We start from the raw sequence: 19,847 nt of genomic DNA, 5'->3' as shown, positions 1-19,847 counted from the left end.
CCAGCCTTCTGAGCACCCACTGGCCAGTGAGCCTTCAAACCCCACCCCACGCTACCTTACTAAGGATCTCCTCTGTGTCTGACTGTAGTTCAGCACTTAGCTGCATGCGGGACAGGTGAGCCTGCAGCAGCAGATTAGTCTTCACATGTGGATCATTGAACTTGGGGTTATTCAGCTTGTGGGGTACCTTCTGAGCCAACTAGAATGTGAAAGAAAAAGAGCTTGTGATAAACAGAGGACCCTACCTGAGATCCATTCAGGCCAAACACACCAAGTGGCCCAGCCAGACTCTGAGGAAGGGATTGAGAATTGTAGGTAAGTGTAGGAAGGATGTATGAGGTTAAGAGTGGTATGAGAAATGTATGAGGGTATTGGTGACAGAAAGCCATGTGCAAATGAGACAAATTTTCACTCCTGAATGGTCTACTAAAGCCAATGCCCTCACCTGGCGCAGGAGGTTGTCTTCATGATGCCTGATTGGAATGTTCTCATATTCTGCTGCATTGGAAATAATCTCAATAAGTCCTCGAACCTTGGTTTTGGCATTCAAAGACATGCTGAAGAGCTCTGAAAGAAAATAAAGGAATGTGAGAAGAGTCAATGTGGGGAGAGGGCACTGTGAGGAGCAGAATAACAACTGCCTGGGCTGCACTGCTTTCCTGCACTATCGTCTCTTTGACAAATACTGGCTAGCACATCTCATCCCAACGACTCCAGAAGCCATGCACCGCTGGTCCTCACCAATGGTGGTGTAGTTTATGTAATAGTAGGCAGCAATCATGCCCAGGTTCAGAGGGGCCACATCCATCTCGTCCTCAATACTGATGCACTTGGACTGTTCCAGGTCACTGAGGGTCTGCTCCACCAGCTCTGACAAATGGTCAGACAAATGACGATGGGATATCCCTGTGGAGATAGAAGAGGGAAGTCTCAGGACACTGCCTAGCTAGGGATATGAAAACTCCTCGGGGGCAGTGTGCGCTCTTCAGTTCACTAACCCTGCAGGTTGTAGTAATTGGGGTTCTGTGTCATTCGGCGATACAGAAAGGTCCAGGTGAGGTAGTCCACAGCATCCTGCTTGTTCTCAATGGTCTTAGTGACAATCTCAGCATTGAAGTGGTCATGCATACAGTGGTCCAGGTGAGACTCTACTGGCAATGGTTCATATAAAAATTTTTTGAAAAAATCCTGTGGATTGGGAGAGGGGAGGCATTAGAAAGAATAAATGGCAACATGGTAATAAAGGGTCAAGGGCAATCCAGCAGGGAATGGCCTCTGTGTGATATATAGAATAGCCAAACAGAAGCAACATTTAGAAAACAGTGTCATATAACACAAAGCAGGAGTGGGCCATGCCAAGCTACATAGACAGAGCAATAAGCAGTGAATGAAGAAAGACAGCTAACAGGTGATGGACGACATCATGAAATCACTAGTAGCAGAAACGAGCAAAATTCTGTGTGGTTCCAGCTTATTATAAAAGTAACTGGCAGAAAGAAGTGAAAAGTCTACCTTAAAATAAAGAGATTCAAGAATCTGTTCAAAAGATCAAAGTTTCCTATAACTGACCTTTTTAGAGCCCTGACACATGATGACACAGCGCCCCTCGTCATCCTGCAGGGGCCGGTTGGCATGGCCCACCATCTGAAGCACATCGTAGATAGGGTAATCCACATAGCTGGTGGCAGAACAGAAAAATGAGGAAACACGTCAGGAAGCCTGCCTGCTTCAGTCACAGGGACAGAAGATGCAAAGGCAGGGAGATAAGGTCAAACTACAGCCAAACTGGACAGAAACTTGTGTGCTTTGTAATTCATTTCACTTGCTTACCACACATTATTTTAGTTTCAGAGTGAAAGAGCCATGAATGTGTTACTCAAGGAACCTGAACCAAAGCCACAAACCCAAATAAGGCCAGAAGCAAAATAACATCTATTTTTAAAGGACCAAACTTGAAGTTAAACTTCAGGTCTGTGTGTTTCTCAGGTTAAAAAGTAATCTAAAATCTAAAGCAAGAGCCAGATTCAGATATTTTAAACTCACAAAATTAATTTCAAAATAATCTACAATGACCATAAAGCAAATAGAAGAGCAGGCCCTGGGATCTGACTAGCCCCACTCCAGTGGCACTCTGGCCTCTGTTTAGTTCTCTATACCCACACTTGTAGATTTACATTCACTTTAGGAGGGAGATCTGTTAATGCCCATAGCAACTATACTCACGCATGGATCTTGCCATTGTAGTACTGAGTATCCATGATGATCACCAGATGAGCAGCAACATTCATGCCCCAGCAGAGACTCCGAGAAGCTACCAGCACCTGGATAGCCCCTGAGCAGGGTAAAGGAGAGGAAGACTGAGGCAGGGTTCCCACAAAGTACCTGCTTACCTGGCAGGCACTGGCCAGCCTTATGCCACATCTCAGATATCAGACCGAGGCTGTCTGGGAACAAGGTCTGGGGAAGTGCTAGGAAAGGCAGTGCCACAATATTGGCGCCTTTTGCTCTGAGACTATCCTAGAAGAAACAAAGCAATTCAAGAGAACTCAAAGCCCAGGGAAAGTAAAACCTGCAATGCATGGTGGACTGACCCTCTGATGGTGAAAGCTAACACCAAACCAAATGTGGCTAGTTCAGGCCATGGCGGAAAAACCAAACTTCCCCTGAACAAATCCAAACCAGATTGATTCAGAGTCAAAGAGTGACAGTGACTCTGGCAGAGTTGGCTACACCAAGGCTCTGCCACAAGTGCCAGAATAGTGAAAAAAAGAATGCCACAGGTCAACAAAAGGCAGCAGGCAAGAGGCAACCAGCCTCTTAAGTTCCATAACCATCTCTTAAGTTCTAACTCCACCAGTCTGGGATCCACACAGAATTTAGGTCTACTGCCCAATGGCCCAATTCCAGAAAACCAAGTTCTGAAATGAGACCAGCTTTTATGCCTGTTTTCTAACCTAGCTGGTAGGAATATCTGTCCCAATGACATTGGAAGTATTTTAGAGGAACCTAATGAGCTAAGACATATACTAGTCTGCTGGCATTGTGAAATGAGGTCTATTCCTTAGAGAAATACCATCCACATCCTCAAGTTTAACACACACACAACCATGATAGCTTTGGATGTTCTGAGGTTTTCTTACCTGAGCTGAAGAGCTGCTCAACCAGGCGCCTCTCCATGGGGCTCAGTCCTTCATGTAGGTAGCCCACCCCATTTAACAATGTTTCTTTGAGTGTGCTGTCACTCAGCTTCTCCAGGTAAGGGATCAGATCCTTCTCGGTACAATGCAAGAACCTGGGCAGAATAGAACAAAGCACAAGTCAGAGGCATTTCAGTCTGTGACAGACCCCAGCCTTAGTTCCTGCCCTTCCTAGGACATCCAGGGCAGGGGCAACTTCACTTAACATGATCTTCATGCACCCACTCATCCCAGAAACTAGACCACACCCCACCTCTGCCGCTGGATATCTGCTGCACAAGTAGTGAGGATGTCTATTGCAGTGAGACGGGTCTGCTTGCGAGATGGGACAAAAACGATGACAGGCTTCTTAGGTGAGTGTTTGGTGATAGCATGGTACACAGGCTTAGCCATAGAGAGCAGGCGAGTCTGTGTATGACTGATGTTGAAGCCCTGGACACAAAGGGGGAAGATACTGAGGTTACTAGACCTGGGTAACTAGGGATCCCTGAGATCATGGAGGAATGAAGACTGTCCTACCTGGATGTGCAGTTCCAAAGGTACAGGGCGCACATTCGGGTGGAAGTTGAAGGTGGAGGTGGCACTGCAGCCCAACCAGTGAGCCACATCCTTGGCATTGGAGAGTGAGGAGCTAAGTGCCACAATACGAATGGGCCGCTCAATCTGGGAGGAGATGTAGCGCATCCGGGAGCAGATCACTTCCAAGACAGGCTGGGAAGAAGAGAAAGAGTCACTTCAGGCACAGGCTCCCCACCCTCTGCCCGAGTTTCCCTTTGTGAACCCCTCTGCCAGTCCCAATTATGGTTCCCCTGCCTCAAAGAGACAACCTTCACTAAGCAACATTATATATAAACTCAAGTCACCCTTTTGAAATAAGGTAATAGTCGGAGATCTTTGTGAAGACCCTAGTCCCTAGTTTCAGGCCCAACATAAACTGGGTGGGGCCCAGTGTTTCTCTGTGCTACAAAGCCAGGCATACCCCATTCTCGCCCCCAATGAGGTGGACCTCATCCACCACAAAGAGGTTAATGTTCTGGACATTCTTGCGCTGCTTCCACCTCCGAGAGAGGATGTCCCACTTCTCAGGGGTACTGATGATGATATTGCCTTTGCCCAGGAGCTTCAGGTCTGTGCTGGTCTCTCCGGTCAGCAGCACTACCTTCTTGTTGAGCCTGTCCTGAAACTTCTCATACCAGTCCATGTACACCTGACAGGCAGGGGAGGGAAACATAAGAACAGTTAAGTCACATGTTCAGAAATGATAATGCCGTTGTCAGAGATGAGAAAACCTCCACCTGGAGTCATATATAGAGTGGCTTCTGGGAAATTTGCAGTCCCACAGCATATTCCACACCTGCTCTGCCAGCGCCTCCATAGGGGTAATGTAGACACAGCGTCCCTCAGAATTCTGCAGCAGCATCCGGAGGATGGCAAACTCCGCACAGATGGTCTTCCCGCTGCCCGTGGGGGCCCCCACAAACACGTTATCATCACTGTTGTACACAGTATTAAACACTGGAAACCAAAGTGTAGAGTAAACATGGGGGTGGGGGTGGAAGAATAAAACAGATCATTCGTGAAGATTATGAACACCATGAGCCACAAAGTCAATCCACTATTCAGTACACAAAGAAGCCTGAAACACTAGTCCAGCTGGCTGTGTCTCACAATACTTTCTCCTGCAAAGCAGGAAAGGAAAAAGAGTCTGAGATCAAGCTCAAGTCTCTTAGAGATTTATAGAAAGAAAGAACAAGCAAAGGAAATCCAGCATCTTTGTATTTCAGGGATCAGGCCACAGTACAAAATTGACAGGATACCTTTCTCTGCCCTATCAGCAAGTCCCCTTATAATCTCTAGAAATAGTCAAATATTGAAGGTGAGCCCTGGCATCAAGCCTGGGTTAAAAACCCAAGCTCAGCTATTTGCAAGTTGGTTTAATTAGGGTTCCTTCCTATGCCTCAGTTTCCTCATCATAAAATGCAAATTAACTTTGACGCTAAGTAGTAACCCCTTTACAGGATTGATGGAAGAAGAGAGAAAACACTGGTCCTGTGCTCAGCCAAGTTCTTAGGACACAGTGCTTGCTCTGTGAACAGTCATTCTTTATAATGATGAAATGAGGTCCCATTCAAAGTCACACTCTGGTTGAACACCAAAGCATCAGGAACAGGCATTAGCACCCAGAGCAGGAGTAATAACAATGCAACATGGAAAGACCTTACTCTTCTAACCCTCCTCAGGGAGATATGCAGAGCAGCAAAGCGCTGGCTTCACAACACAATTATCACTAGGGAACCTTAAAAAGGCAGGCCTGGATGTCGGGGAAGGGCAGAGAAGGAGCACAATTTTAATCCCAGCACTCAGGAAGCAGAAGCAGGTGGATCGCTGTTGAGCTGAAGGCCAGCCAGGTCTACAGAGTGAGTTACAGCACAACCAGGACTATTATATAGAGAAACCCTGTCTAAGGAAGAGAAGAAAAGGCAAACACAGGAAATGAGATTCAGATACTTACCTTGAGTCTGGATGGGATTGAAGAAAGGAAATTTATCTTGGTAAAGGCTCTCAAAAGCACTGTTTCTCAGAGCAGATACAGGCAATGGCTGCAGGTCCAACAGTTCAGTTGGAGGTGGGTACTTCTCTGGTAGGATCAGGTGCCGGAAGGAGACAGGCAGCTGGGTCTCACAAGCTGTCAGGAAAGAAATGGAAGGCTAGGAAGCAACCCTCCAGCAGACCTCCACAGCTCATCTGTGAACAGTGGAGACCTTAGCTTGTGTCTGTATCATTCTTCCAACAGAGACACGGCTACAACAAAGCAAGAATCCCTCTCCCATCTTTGGAAGGTATGTTTCTAGGAGACACAGAGAAGAGACACTCACAGAGCCAGCGATCAGACACCACTCGAATGAAGTACTGAGGAGGTAGTGGTTCAAAAACTGGAACAAAGAATGTGATGAGGTGCTCATCCTGGGCATACTTGGCCTTCAGGAGAAAATACTCATGGTGCAGAATCACCTCGCTGTCCACATCCTCCACTAGAATCCAAAATGCCTCTGACGAACCATGGACCTGCCAACCCAAGCATGGTTGAAATAATGACGAGCCAGTGAGGGGGACTCAGTAACTCCAACTCCACCCCTCTGACCAACAAGCCTTGCCTTTTCATCCCACTGGAAATCTGGTGTAATAGTCAGCTCTACTTTCAGTGTAGAGCGGGTAATAGGCTGCAGGTGCACTGACAACTCCAACTTGGGGAAAAGATGGACATACTTGTGGATGGTCTTCCCCATCTTCGGCATTCGAATAAGCTCACCTATGAGAAATAACAGCATTGGAAGGGCCCAAGGCAACTGTGGAAAGGAACAGATTCTATGCCAGTGGACAGGCTCCCCACTTCAGCCTCAGTACAGTACTAATGGTTCAAAATCCTCAGTATGAGAGTGAGCTGATACAATAGTAGGATGTAAACACAGTACCAGTGCCCAGGGCCTAAGAACAGGAAGTAGGAGGCTGACAAAGAAAGATGCCTGGGCGGCGGGACAGGACAAGACTTTCACGCACCTATCTCATTATGATTCAAGTCATACAGCCGCTCAAAGGGGAAGTTCTTTTTCTCAATCTTCTTCACTACTTCCTCAGGAAGTTTACGGAACTGGCGGAGAGGACACATGGACTGCCACCTATTCAGAAAGGACATAGAGCTGTCACCTTTTTTGTAGCACTGTAAATAAACTGCCTTCCCCACTTGTCTCATCACTGCTGCCAGCAGTTAGGAATAACCACACAGACCCTACCATTAGAGGAAGATGTCTGAAACTGACAGCAGGAAGACTGGAAAGCCAATACCAGCTGTTGCTCCCCGAGCCCTACATTCTACAGGGGCCTTCCACTTCCCAACATTCACCTAGGTTCATGCCACATCTCAGTCACCAGGACTGAACATCAAATGCACTGAGGCCCAAACTCACAGCAACCAGCTCTAGCTCACTGAGCCCTTACATGCGTTTGTCAATCATCTTGCAGAGATTCAGGGTCTTATCTGTAAGCTGTGCCCAACCTCGGTTCAGGACAATTTCGAAGATTGCTCGCATCAACCGGCCAGCAGACTGGGGAAAGACAAGTATTCCTGTTGTGAAATCTCCACGTCTTATCTACCACAATTTGATGAGCTGCTCAAGAGCTGATGAATCACTCACACCAATTCAGAAACAAGAGTTTTTCTGCCTCCTACCTTTTTAGATTAAGACAGAGAAATTAATAAAATATTTGTCATATTTTTTATGAACACGAAGCTAGGTGGGAAGTCACTTTTCTTGAAGAAGGTGACATGCCCTGTGGATCTCTCTCTACAAGGACCTACAGAGCCTCTTAGCACTTTGTAAGGCCTGCCTTTCCTGCACACTCAAGACCAGCACAGCAAAGTGGTGAATTGAAGTGGTGGTAGGCAGCTGGCCTGCCAGCCATGTCAGGTCACCTTTCTTTGAGGCACACAGCACAAAGGCACAGGAACTATTTGGACTCTGCTCACTGCTCAGTGCAACTCCTCACCTGTGTCACATATACCATGTCAGCCATCAGCGCAAAGCCTTCGAGTTTCAGCTGTGAGATGAAGGCCTGGAGAAGCACATTGATCTGCAAAGAAACAAGGGAGCTAGCAAAGGCCAGTCATGGACGAACTAGTCAAAGAAATTATCTGCATTTCTGTTCTGGGAACATGTTCCAGACAAGATCTTCCATAGTTTCTGATTTACACATTAAATAATTATTATTCCATATGAAACATATGTGAGAAGGAAGCAGAGTAAGAAAATTGGGAAGTGGAGATCTGACCAGTGGTACAGCACATAACAGGTCAACCTCTAACACTCCCCAAGAGTAGAAAGAATTGTACGTGTTACCATGTGTGAAACCAAGTTCGAGATTCATCTCACAGTGAAGACGTACTTACTTTAGCACTGGGTTCTTCGATGCTCTCCTTTACCGGGATGGGCACTCTCTCCAGCAACTTCTGCAGCTCTAGCTTCTCCTCCTGCCTCAAGAAAAGACAGGGCATGGAAAATCCACAGGGCAAGGATGAAGGAAAGAAGAATCCAGAAGCCTGGCAGGGGTCCTAACTCCTGGCCTGGCAGGCTCATAGGCTCACCTCTCTTACAGTGATGTTTTTGAACTCGGAGGACAAGGAGAACACTCGGAAAAGCTCAATCTCACTTAGAGTAGGCTTCAGCAGCTGGTTGTAGGTCTGCACAGTATCATTAGTGATATAGTAGTGACTTGCTATCCGTCCAAGTTCTGTCACCTAGAAAGAAAGAAGACTCAGTACAAGGCTGACCAGAGATCTGCCCCCAACTTCTAACATCAAGTGACTGTCCTATGAGGACATGTGGATGAACTTGTGGTACAACTACTGATCAATCCAAGTAACTCGGCACAATAAGAAAGATGGTACAACAGTGACCTATGGAGAACTAATGCTCATGGAAACCAAATGGCTGAATGACCTAACTCAATGTGAACTCCGAAAACTTAACTACCATGTTTTAAACCTAAGAGAGACGGTTTAGTGAGAGGTGGCTGCTCATCCAGTTGACCTGTGGTTCAATTCCCAGCACCCACATGGTGGCTCATAAGCATCTCTAGTCCCAGGCAGCCACTACCCAATTCTGGTCTATGTGGGGATATGTGCTACACAGACAAAACACTCATACACATAAAATAAGTAATAAAAATTTTAAAGAAAATAAATATTTGAAAGTTAAGTTCATAGCTCAAAGGGTGCAGTTTAATCCCAAACTAGACAACAGGTAATTAGACAGGCAATACATAAATCGAGGCTCTAAACTTTTGCTAAAATTTTCTCCAAATCACATGCTAATCACCTGGAAATTTCCTGTCTTCTTGTCATACTTGACAAGATTGTTCTTGTCCAGCATCAAGGCAGCAGTGTGAACAAGATCAAGTCGGCGCTGGTCCAGCAAGGGATCTCCCTTGAGGTCATCATGAGAAATGCCATAGAGGGTAGGGGACCGGAGCATTCGGATGTATAGGTAGGCATAGCCCAGCCAGTTCACTGCATCCTGCAAGACAGCTTATGGTGGTTAGCATGACGACCTGCTCATATCCAAACAAAAGCACCACAGACAGCTTGGACATTAATTATTAAGTACAAGGACACACATTGTAATGTCTTCTAAATGTTTTCAGTATTTCAATTTTAAAAACTCTTTCAAATATCTTAAACATAAAAAGGAACTATCTACCACAAGCCCATGAAGCTTGTCCTGCATGAGATGCGGTCCACAGCTTAAGACACTGCTGGATCCAAACATCCTCCACAGGATTCCTGTCACTCCAAGTCTCTGGACCAGCTAGTCCAAGCTGGAAGGTTGTGAGTCACTGAGGAAAGTGCAAAGCTCTGAAGACAAGGTTTTCCCTACCTTTGCATTCTGGACGTTCCCCAGCACAATTTCCGCATTGAGCATGTCAGGCAGCTTTGATACCATCTGGCTCTCAATAGGAAGCTGCTGGTTGAGGAGGGAGAGGTAGTACTGGAGCTCCCCATGAGATGTGATGAGTATACCTTCACCTTTGGTGTCATACTGGGGCCGTCCAGCACGACCCAGCATCTAACACAGAAGCAATAAAAGAAAATATTACGGCAGAGCTTTCGACTCAACAAGTTCCATACTTTAGAACTTAGCCTTGAACTGCCATCTTTCCAACATCCTTGCATCCCAGGCACAGGATGCTCATGCCATTGAGAATCATCTTAGAGGCTCTGTACCTGCAGAATGTCCAGTGCTCCCAGCTCTGTCCAACGCCCCTTCTCTGGACTGTACACTTGGGTACCTTTAATGATGACTGTATGTGCAGGAAGATTTACACCCCAAGCCAGAGTTGCTGTGGAAACTAAAACCTGCAGAGGTAAAGGAGTGTAATAAGGACAACAGATAAGGACCCACCATAGCAGGGTCATATTCTTGGCTTGTTTGGCTCCTGAGTTTAACTGGAGGCAGGAGTGGATGTATGTTTCAGTACTCAATGTGACACTGGAGCAAAAAGGAAAGAGTTTCTTTAGTCTCTTACATGTTTGAGAATTAACATAACAAAGTTCCAGAGACATAAGTCAGAGCTTAACTCAGTTATAAAACATTCAAAAATCTACCACCCTGAAAGAGGGAAAGAATGTGGTCCTGACCCTGTGAATTACAGTGCAGAGATCTATGAAGTATCCATCTTCCCTTATACAGTATATAAAGTATTGGGAGAGAGAACATAACTATCACAACCTTCTAGCTTGGACTAGCTGGTCCAGATCTCAAAACGTCTAGAGATGGAGAGTGGCTCAGTGGCTGGAGCATGTACTACTCTTGCAGAGAACTAGGCTTCAGGTCCCAGAACCCACATATGAATATGCTGACAAGAATATGTAACTTCAGTTCCAAGGGATCTAGTGCCCTCTTCTGTCTTCTGGCCTCTGAGAGCATCTGCATGCAAGTGGTGCACATAAACTCAGGCAAGCCACACATACATACATATAAAAAGACATATAAATGACTCTTAAAAAAAAAAAAAGCCAGGCAGTGGTGGCACACGCCTTTAATCCCAGCACTTGGGAGGCAGAGGCAGGTAGATTTCTGAGTCTGAGGCCAGCCTAGTCCACAGACTGAGTTCCAAGACAGCCAGAGCTACACAGAGAAACCCTGTCTTGAAAAACAAAATAAAGGGTTATAGATCCCACTCAGGGGAGAGCTACTGACATCTCAGATGTTCTAAAGCCTACATCACCTGGTCCTATTACGTTTGCCCCTCCTCACCTGAATATGTTTGTCAGCAAAAAGATCTTCTACAAGTGTTCGGTCAACTCTAGTCATGCCTGCATGATGAATAGCAAAGCCATAGGGCAAAAGATCCTTCAGCTCCAAGTTCTGTGAAGAGAAACAGGGTGAGGCCGGCCTCCTGGTGGGACTCCTCCAAGGTCAAAGAAAGCCCCCATAACCAAGCAGTCATTTTAACAGAAACTTTTTATGTTTGTATATACGCCTGTGTATGGCATGTATGTGGAAGTCAGTTCTCTTCTTCCTCTATGTGGGTCCCAGAGATTGAACTCAGGCCATTAGGATTGGTACAGGCACCTTTATCTGTGGAGTCATCTCCCTAGCCCGAAGAAAATTACTTTTAACCTGCCTGAAACAGAAGCACTCAGTATGTATGGTCCCAAAGGAATCTACCCAACAGGATGGAACCAGTCATCAGAGAAGCAAGTGGTCCCTTCTTACCTTGCACTGCTCTGCTTCTGTACGAAGGACTTCAGTGGAGGCAGAACCCTCACGAAGAAACAGACCCAAGGTGTCCTTCTCCAGACACATGTCACGGATTGCCCTTGCTGTCTTCCCAGTTTCTTTTCGAGAGTGGACAAACACGAGCACCTAAGGAGAATCAGGCTATAGCTATAAGATGTACCTTCAGCAGACGCTCTCATAGCACCAAGGCACCAGCTACAGGAAGCAGAGGCTGCTCCACTATCACCAGAAGCCATAAGTTAGAAAAAGTGTCAATTGTAAAAATACATGCTAGTGTGGAAAAAAGTCTAATAGGGCTGACAGTACCCAAAGGGAAGCCGGGCATGGAAACTCCAGCTATAATTCCTGCACTCAAGAACATAGCTAAATTCCAGTCTAGTCATCTACACAGAGTTCAAGCCCAGCCCAGGATACACAGGGGAAGGAATGTACCAAGGATAGTGGCACAGTCTCACAGCTAAAAAACTAAAACTAACCCTAGAATTCTACCTTGACCAATACATTTAAATACAGTGTATCAGGATTCAGAGACCTCAATTAAGAATATGTTCAGAGCCTTACCAAGTCTAAGCTAAATAAAGGTGTATTTACAAGATAATGCCAAAACTATTACATTATTTATAAAAATATTTACGAAGTACGTTTGAAACTAGTTTCAAATTATAAAAAACACAGTTCTCCTAAGATCTAGTGTCCTAGAGTTTTACCCTATCATATAAAGTCCTGTGCTTTTTATCAGAAAAAGAAATTCATAGCTTCTTACTGCCTGCATTATTTAATACTGCTAACTAAAAATTTTTATCAAAGTAATATACAAAAGAAAACAAATAAATAAATGAATGAATAAATGAATGAATGAAATTATTCGTTGGGCAGTAGTGGCATACACCTTTAATCCTCAGGAGGCAGAGGCAGATCTTTGAGTTCAAGGCCAACCTGCTCTACAGAGTTCCAGAACAGCCAGAGCTACACAGAGATGCCCAATCTTGAAAAAACAACAACAAATAAATAATATAACATAAAGTAAGATAAAATATGCAATCACATCTAGTGTTAGAGATAGGGTTTTACTATGTATCCCGCTGGCCTGGAACTCATTATGCAGAGCATGCTGGCCTAGAACTCAAAAAACTGGGATTAAAGGCATGCACTAACATGCCCCACATTATGGGTTTTGTTTTTTATTAATCATTTATCTGTTTTGTGTGTGTCAGAGTAGTGATCAACTCTTTCCTTCTGCCAAGTATGTTCTAGGGATCAAACTCAGATCACAAGTCTTGGGAGCAAGCGTCACTCATTACCTGCAGAATCATCTTGCTGGCCTGATTTCAGTAGGTTCTAATAATTTTCAGCTATTGTTCTGCTATCTTCTAAACAGTCTGATTGTTCTAGTTCCACCAATTTGGAGGAGGGGAGTATTAACTATAAAGTTATCATTTATGATCACAGGACTATTCAGATTATCTTTCATCTAGGCTAGTAATAGCTGTTTTCAGGAAATGACCCAATTCTTCTAAGTTACAAGTTTATTTATTTATTGTTAATTTTTGTTTATTTTATGAAGTAAATGCTTTGTATGTGTGTATGTCTGTGCAATATATATATGCCTGATGTTCACAGAGGCCAGGAGAGGTCAGATCCCCTGGACCTGGAGTTAACAGACTGGTCTGAGCTTCTATGTGGGAGCTAAGAATGGAACCTGGGTCCTTTGTGAGTAGCCAATGCTTTTAACCACTGAGCCATCTCTCCACCCCATAAACGGGCCAGTTCATGCGTAACTGTTCACAGTATTCCATTACCTACTTATGCAGTGAGGGAACTGAACCCAGGGTTCATACATGCTATGTGTATGCTCTACCACTGAGTCCCATCCCATGTCCCCAACCATTTTTGTTTTTTTGTTTTGTTTTGTTTTGTTTTGGGGGGGGGTAGGGGTAGGGGTAGGAGGTGGGGTATTACTGTATAACCCAAACTGGCTTCCAGCTGGCTTGAGGTCCTCCTGCCTCAGCATCCTAAGCTATGGAACTAGAGGCATGTGCTGGCTCTCCTAGCTCCTGATCATCTTTTAAAGCAAGTTCTGTAGTAATAACTCATGTCATTTCTGATCATTGGTGTTTCATACTGTTAGTTTGTTAGTTAGCTTAAGTCAAAAATGGAAAAAGTTCAAGAACCATCAACAGACCTGATTTTTTCCAGCATGTTCCATGATCTTCTCATAGACTATTTCATTCATGATCTGGAAACGTTTGATAGCTTTTTTCTCTGTGATGCCCACATATGTCTGTTCCAGAGGCACTGGGCGGAAGCTACAAGTTCAACAGTTAAACAAATGAGATTTCTGGCAGAGAACACTGTGGGGAAAGTTACTTTCCATTGACTTAGAAACAATAATGCTTTCTAAAGTACACAGAGGAACCCTAAAATTTGATAGTGCGCTCCTTAGAGAAGGGTAGGGAACAGAGAGACTGCCTTGGTAACAAGCTTCCAGTTTCTTCTTATACCTGTTATCAAAGTAGAAGAGGCCCTTAGCAGGGTCAACACGCAGAAAGGTGGCCACATCTTCATAGTTGGGGAGGGTAGCACTGAGACCAATGAGTCGGACATCTTCTTGGGTCATCTCAATGTTTCGGATGGCCCTGGCCACCAAAGCTTCTAAGACAGGACCTCTGTCATCATGTAGAAGATGGATCTCATCCTAAGGAACAGAAAGATTCAAACTGTACTTTCTCCCTTGAGACTAGTTCACTGCACACGTATACAATCTTAAGATGCCTAATGAAGACAAGAGAGGGAACCTTAAGCCAAGGAGTCCTAAAGAACAAAGACAGCTTTTAGAATTTACACTTCGTGTAAACTGCTTAACATTTGTGAGTGAGTCCTACACTCTACCACAAATCTCCTTACAAATACATGATGGTTATGACCAGGTTAGAGCAAAAAAGCCTTCCCTTTTGGGCAGGTTTCTTTAATCAAGATCAAAAACTACTGGGCTTTACTTACAGTAAGTTTACATTGCCAACAGCAATGCTTCTGAGATACAGTAAGCACTGGAAGAACTGGAGATGATATAGAAATGAAAATGGGATTCAAAAGTGTGGGCAGGCCAGGAACTTAGCACCCCTAGGAGCAGCTGTGGCAAAGGCATGGAGTAGCAAGGCTCTAAAAAAGAAGTTAGCAAACTTTTCTTAAAGGGCTGAATATCCGGTACTGCATGTGCAATACTGTAGGCTTATGAGCCATGTAACCAACCCTCAATTCTGCGACAGCTACAGCGGGACAAGAATAGCTATAAAAAGTACATAAGCCAATCTACATAACTGTGTTCAATAAAACAAAAACTTATAACCATAGTTTTGCCAACTTCCACTTTGAACACAGAACATGAACTACTTTCTTGCTTTCATAGACAGCTTAAAGAATTAACCCTCAGAAGCCAGTGAGACTGCTCAAAGAGTAAAGGCACTTTGCTGCCAACCCTGATGGCTTGAGCTTGATCCAAGAACATACATGATGGAAGGAGAACTGACTTTCACAAGCTTTCCTCTGACTTACACACACACACACACACACACACACACAGTGCAACATCACATAAAATAAACAAATGCAATTAATTAAAAAAAAAAAAAAAAAACAGATTCAACTGCCAAGTTCGAAGTCTACTTCCTGTGAATACTTCTATGTAAATGAAATGCAAAGTCCCAATTCCTTACTTGTCTTTTGTGACAATGGATTATTTATAAAGAAATAGTTCAATGCTCTTGAAGGACAAAATTATTTTTGTGTTTCCATTTGATTCAAAATATTTCATATTCTACAGAACAAGTTCCAAGATAGCCAGGACTACATAGAGAGTCTTTCCCAAAAAGCCAAAAAAAAAAAAAAAATCAGATATAAAGAGCAAGCAACGGGGCATGTGGCAAACACCATGCATGGATAGGAAGCCTTTGTTACATGCAGATTTAGGTTTTAATGGCAACAGTTAAGCTCACAATGACTCTTATGAAGAAAGTGCATGTACAAGGGTCTTTAGAAAAGCCAGGCATGGTGGCACACACCTTAATCCCAGCACTCGGGAGGCAGAGGCAGGTGGATCTCAGTGAGTTCGAGGCCAGCCTGGTCTACAAAGAGAACAGCCATGGCTATACAGATAAACCCTCTCACAAAAAAAAAAAAAAACAAAAACAAAAAACAAAAAACAAAAAAGAAAAAAGAAAAAAAGAAAAAAGAAAAAAAAAAAAGAAAAAGAAAAAGAAAGGTGTTAAGAAACAGAACCAAAAAACACAATCTTCCCTTGTTATAACATAGCCCAAGAATAGTCATGTGAGAATTAATGCGTGCTTGTGAGAAAGTTCCAAGAAAAAAAGACCACTCTTACGATCCTTGTTCCTGGAACATGTGAACAACTTCCCAGGTGTGGTGCATAGAACTGAGTTTATATCACTATTGTTATTCATATGCCTCTATGGAAAAACATTTGCCATGTGTGGCGTTGTCCTTGTAATTGAACACCTTACTCACGTGATTCTTCTTAACCCTCAGAGTATAAATTGCCTGACACTCTGAATAAAGCTGGCTACTGCATGAGACTTTAGTCTGCCTCATGTTTAGGCCTGGCTCTCCTAGGTTCACGTCAGCAACTAGAACACCAAACACTCTGACCACAGTTGTTTTCTCCTTCCTACCACTCTCCCACTCACCAAGACAATGAGCCGCACCAGCTGGGTGTAGGTGCGCTCCCCGCCCTTGCGTGTGATGATGTCCCACTTCTCAGGGGTGCAGACAATGATCTGTGTGGCACTGATTTCTTCTTTACATAGCTGGTGATCCCCAGTCAGCTCAGCAACAGTGATGCCGTATGTAGCCAGGCGCTGGGGAAAGAAAGGGTCATCAGCAATACTGAGTGATGGGGCTGGAGTGCAGCTCAGTGGCAGGGAGTTTGCCTAAGTTCTAAGAACGGTAGATGGTGCCTGAAGGGCCTGGCAGCCATTTCTCTGCTGTAGACAAAGAGAAGTTAAGTATCTGGGAGGCCAGCCTGGTCTACAGAGTGAGTGCCAGGACAGCCAGGGCTACACAGAGAAACCCTGTCTCGAAAAAAACCAAAAAAAAAAAAAAAAAAGTATCTGGTTATCTGGTGACTCAGGAAAGATGAACAAATATTACTTAAGCTCTAGTCATGTAGATGAGGCAAAGGATCTATGGGAGCCCTACATGGAGCAAGAAAGCCAACACCTAGGAACGTGGAACTAGAGTGACAATCCACAAGCTAGAAACCATATTCATTTGCCAGAAATACTACAATACAGTGACTCCACTAAGAAGACCCAAGAAAGATGGAGTCATGTAAGAAAGGTCAAGACATTTTTGCTTCAGAAATTACATGGATCAAATTCAACCTTGGAAATGGCAAAAAAATATCTAGAGATTCCCTAACAAAAGCAGTAATGCATAGGTCCCTCCCTACCACATGGACAGCTACAGCCAGTATCTTCTGGAGAAGTTATATGACTTACCTTCCCAAAACTGCCCACCATCTCCTGGACCAGGGACCGCATAGGAGCTATGTAGATGATCTTGAAGTCATCCACATTGATAGTGCCATCCATGTTGATGTGTTTCCCTATCTCTCGGAGCATACACATGAGAGCCACATTGGTCTTCCCGGCACCCTAGAGAGGGGTCAGAGACAAATCCTGTTCATCTGCTATGGGCTATCACCAAAACAGAACTGACCCTGGGATTATCCCATGTAACACTACCCCAGTGGGTTACATCACAGAGCAGAGAATATCGAGAGGTGTAATGCTATACCTTTAAGCCCAGCAATTGGGAGGCAGAGGCAGGTAGATCTCTGTGAGTTTAAGGGCAGCCTGATCTACACAGGACAGCCAAGGCTACATAGAGAGACCCTGACTCAACTGAAAAGAAGAAGGCCTAGTTTAAGGATTAGAATTCGACTTGCTACCAAAACATTTCAGGAGGAAAAAGGAGGCAGGCCAGTACTTACAGTAGGAGCACACAACAGCAGATTCTCATCTGTCTCCAGGGCAGCACGGTAGAGTTTACTCTGAATCCGGTTCAGCGTTTTGAAGCCCTCAAATCCTGCCTGGGCATACTTTGGCAGCTTCTCCACTGGGAGCAGTTGCTAAAGGAAGAAACATCCCATACATTGTGCTACTGGATCCTTCAGCAGGCTGCCACTCTTACAAGATTACTATGATTTCACTTTGATTTCCCCATGATTTCATTCCCTGGAAAACACCATTCATAATTCTCCATTCTAAACTTGCCCAGAGAGATCACTACTGCTTCCTTGTCTTGGAATGGGAAAACTTTGGAACAGTTTCCACTCCAAGAATAAATTATCTTTGAGACAAGGTAACATTTTAGTTAATGGCTAAAAGCCAAACTGGGAGAAGCAGAAAACTGAAAAGGTGATTCACTCACTTCTTCTGAGCCAAAGGGCTTGGGCTTTAGAGCAGGGACATGCACTTCTTCATAGCCCTTACGCTGGCGTCGGAAGGACCCATCAGGAAGCTGGCACCGCTTATTGGCCATGAAGTGGCTTCCTTGGGTAAAAACAAGGTCCTCCAAATCCAGAACCTGCCTTGGAGCCAGAGCCTGGAAACAGGTCAAACAGAAACAGGCTGAGCAGATGAGCTTCCCAGCCACCACAGCCTGGGAACAGCCCGGCACTCACTTCTCCACCCTGGTCCAAATCCATGGTTTCCAGATCTGTGTCCATTCGGGACTGACGGACTCTTTCTCTCCGGGACCTTTCTTCCTGCAGCAGGGAAAAAGAAAAAGCACAATCATCTACATCATTCTCCTGGGTTCTGGTCCCTTCCAGTCCCTTTTGGGTTGGGCTTCATTTATGGGTGCTAAATCATGTGTCCCTAAACCCAAAGAAATCACTTTGAGTCCTGCCAGAGACTATAAAGATAAATAAATAAATAAATAAATAAATAAATAAATAAATCAGAGATAGCAAACACAGTGACGATGCAGTGTTCTAAAGACGGATGTCAGAAGTAGACAGCCTACAATTAACCACTAAGGGCAGGGAGGAACGGTGCTCTACATTAAGCACACATGCTCTTTTCTGGGGTGTAGTAAACAGGTCCCCATGGCCCTAGAGGAAGACAGTATCTCAACCACAGCAGTGAGTGCGCTGATTCTAATTTGTACCCTGACAAATTCCAGAGAACGCAGAGATATGTTTTATTACCTCAAGCACTGAAAGAGGAACGAGACAGACAGACTAAACCAGTCCTTACCCTGATCAGGTCTTCCTTCTCAGTCTCATGGAGCTGATAGAGGAATTTGGAAAGCTCTGGATCAGCTTCCATCTTTCCCATGATCCTCTCCTTTTCAGCTTCACTCTGAGCACTGGCCAACAAGGTACAATATAAAACTGTCAAACACAATAGGGGGAGGGAGGGAGGAAGGGAGGGAGGGAGGGAGAGAGAGAGACCAACTTTTATTCTTGAGCAAATAGAAGGTAATTAGATACTGAAGCCAAAGAAACAACACAATACAGCAGACATGTGCACACACACACAGCAAGAAAAGTGCATGGTCTACTCACTCATCATCCTGTGCTGCCGCAATACTTTAATGAAGTCAAAAGTGTTGAAACCAAGGAGCAGAACTAGTTGGTTCTCACATTCTCGGTCATCACTTGCTGTCTGAAGAGAGAAAATAGACCACCAGTCTGAATACAGCCATCTGCTACCTCAAACACTGTCCCTGCACTGGCAGTACTGCAGTAAGCATAGCTGCCTTCCAAACGCTGACCCTTTCTGATGAGACACATGGAAGACAAGTACTATCTATCTTGAATATACCTTCAAAATCTCCAACACCTCATCTGCCTTCTTCTGTGACACAATGGCATCATCATAGAAACGACTGAGCTGTCGCTGCAGCCAGAACGCGTCGATATCCCGAGGGTGCAAATCCTTCTTCTTAGAACTCATCAGTTCGCCTGAGGCCACAAGCTAAAAAGGAAATCAGGCATGTGCCTCACTAGGTCTCTTCATCACGCTCCACCCAAGTTACCTGTCATCTCATAGGCTACCTTCTGAGGCCTTTCCAGAAAGAAGCAGCTCTATTACACTGAATTCAGGAGCACACCAAACTAAGATTTCATTAACATATGTCTTTGGGAAGAGTAACAACAGACTAATGTCCTAAGAAAATCAAAACACTGTTTAATAAGGCTCAAACTGGGCTTGGTGGAACATCTGGAATCCCAGCCCTGAAGAGGCTGGTGCAGGAGATTCCAAATTCGAGGACAGTCTGAGCTGCCCAGCAAGTTTTATGTCAGAAAAAAAAAAACAAAGAAACACAC

At 44.6% G+C, this 19,847-nt stretch overlaps 1 protein-coding gene across 1 annotated transcript in view; it reads right to left on the bottom strand.

Moving 5' to 3' along the window:
* Nucleotides 1-19,847, bottom strand: part of Snrnp200 (small nuclear ribonucleoprotein U5 subunit 200) — a 30,718-nt gene that overhangs the window by 3,383 nt on the left and 7,488 nt on the right. Inside the window, exons 7-40 of the mRNA XM_034494220.2 lie at nt 19,342-19,494; nt 19,083-19,182; nt 18,772-18,908; nt 18,195-18,278; nt 17,942-18,115; nt 17,502-17,639; nt 17,008-17,163; nt 16,195-16,365; nt 13,996-14,189; nt 13,677-13,800; nt 11,471-11,620; nt 11,009-11,119; nt 9,976-10,107; nt 9,629-9,817; nt 9,071-9,268; nt 8,338-8,490; nt 8,143-8,223; nt 7,743-7,826; nt 7,194-7,300; nt 6,756-6,874; nt 6,353-6,507; nt 6,074-6,263; nt 5,710-5,883; nt 4,552-4,712; nt 4,177-4,404; nt 3,717-3,908; nt 3,451-3,629; nt 3,141-3,292; nt 2,224-2,332; nt 1,570-1,678; nt 999-1,188; nt 742-906; nt 446-567; nt 56-199 (exon numbers count right to left, since the gene is read on the bottom strand). Coding sequence (XP_034350111.1) covers nt 56-199; nt 446-567; nt 742-906; nt 999-1,188; nt 1,570-1,678; nt 2,224-2,332; nt 3,141-3,292; nt 3,451-3,629; nt 3,717-3,908; nt 4,177-4,404; nt 4,552-4,712; nt 5,710-5,883; nt 6,074-6,263; nt 6,353-6,507; nt 6,756-6,874; nt 7,194-7,300; nt 7,743-7,826; nt 8,143-8,223; nt 8,338-8,490; nt 9,071-9,268; nt 9,629-9,817; nt 9,976-10,107; nt 11,009-11,119; nt 11,471-11,620; nt 13,677-13,800; nt 13,996-14,189; nt 16,195-16,365; nt 17,008-17,163; nt 17,502-17,639; nt 17,942-18,115; nt 18,195-18,278; nt 18,772-18,908; nt 19,083-19,182; nt 19,342-19,494 — 5,025 coding nt within the window. The remainder of the gene's footprint in view (nt 1-55; nt 200-445; nt 568-741; nt 907-998; nt 1,189-1,569; nt 1,679-2,223; nt 2,333-3,140; nt 3,293-3,450; nt 3,630-3,716; nt 3,909-4,176; nt 4,405-4,551; nt 4,713-5,709; nt 5,884-6,073; nt 6,264-6,352; nt 6,508-6,755; nt 6,875-7,193; nt 7,301-7,742; nt 7,827-8,142; nt 8,224-8,337; nt 8,491-9,070; nt 9,269-9,628; nt 9,818-9,975; nt 10,108-11,008; nt 11,120-11,470; nt 11,621-13,676; nt 13,801-13,995; nt 14,190-16,194; nt 16,366-17,007; nt 17,164-17,501; nt 17,640-17,941; nt 18,116-18,194; nt 18,279-18,771; nt 18,909-19,082; nt 19,183-19,341; nt 19,495-19,847) is intronic.

The sequence above is a fragment of the Arvicanthis niloticus genome, chromosome 2 (genome assembly GCF_011762505.2).
Source record: "Arvicanthis niloticus isolate mArvNil1 chromosome 2, mArvNil1.pat.X, whole genome shotgun sequence".
Taxonomy (NCBI): Eukaryota; Metazoa; Chordata; class Mammalia; order Rodentia; family Muridae; genus Arvicanthis; species Arvicanthis niloticus.
The sequence above is the reverse complement of the archived record's forward strand: the minus strand, read 5'-3'. Positions and strand labels throughout refer to the sequence as shown.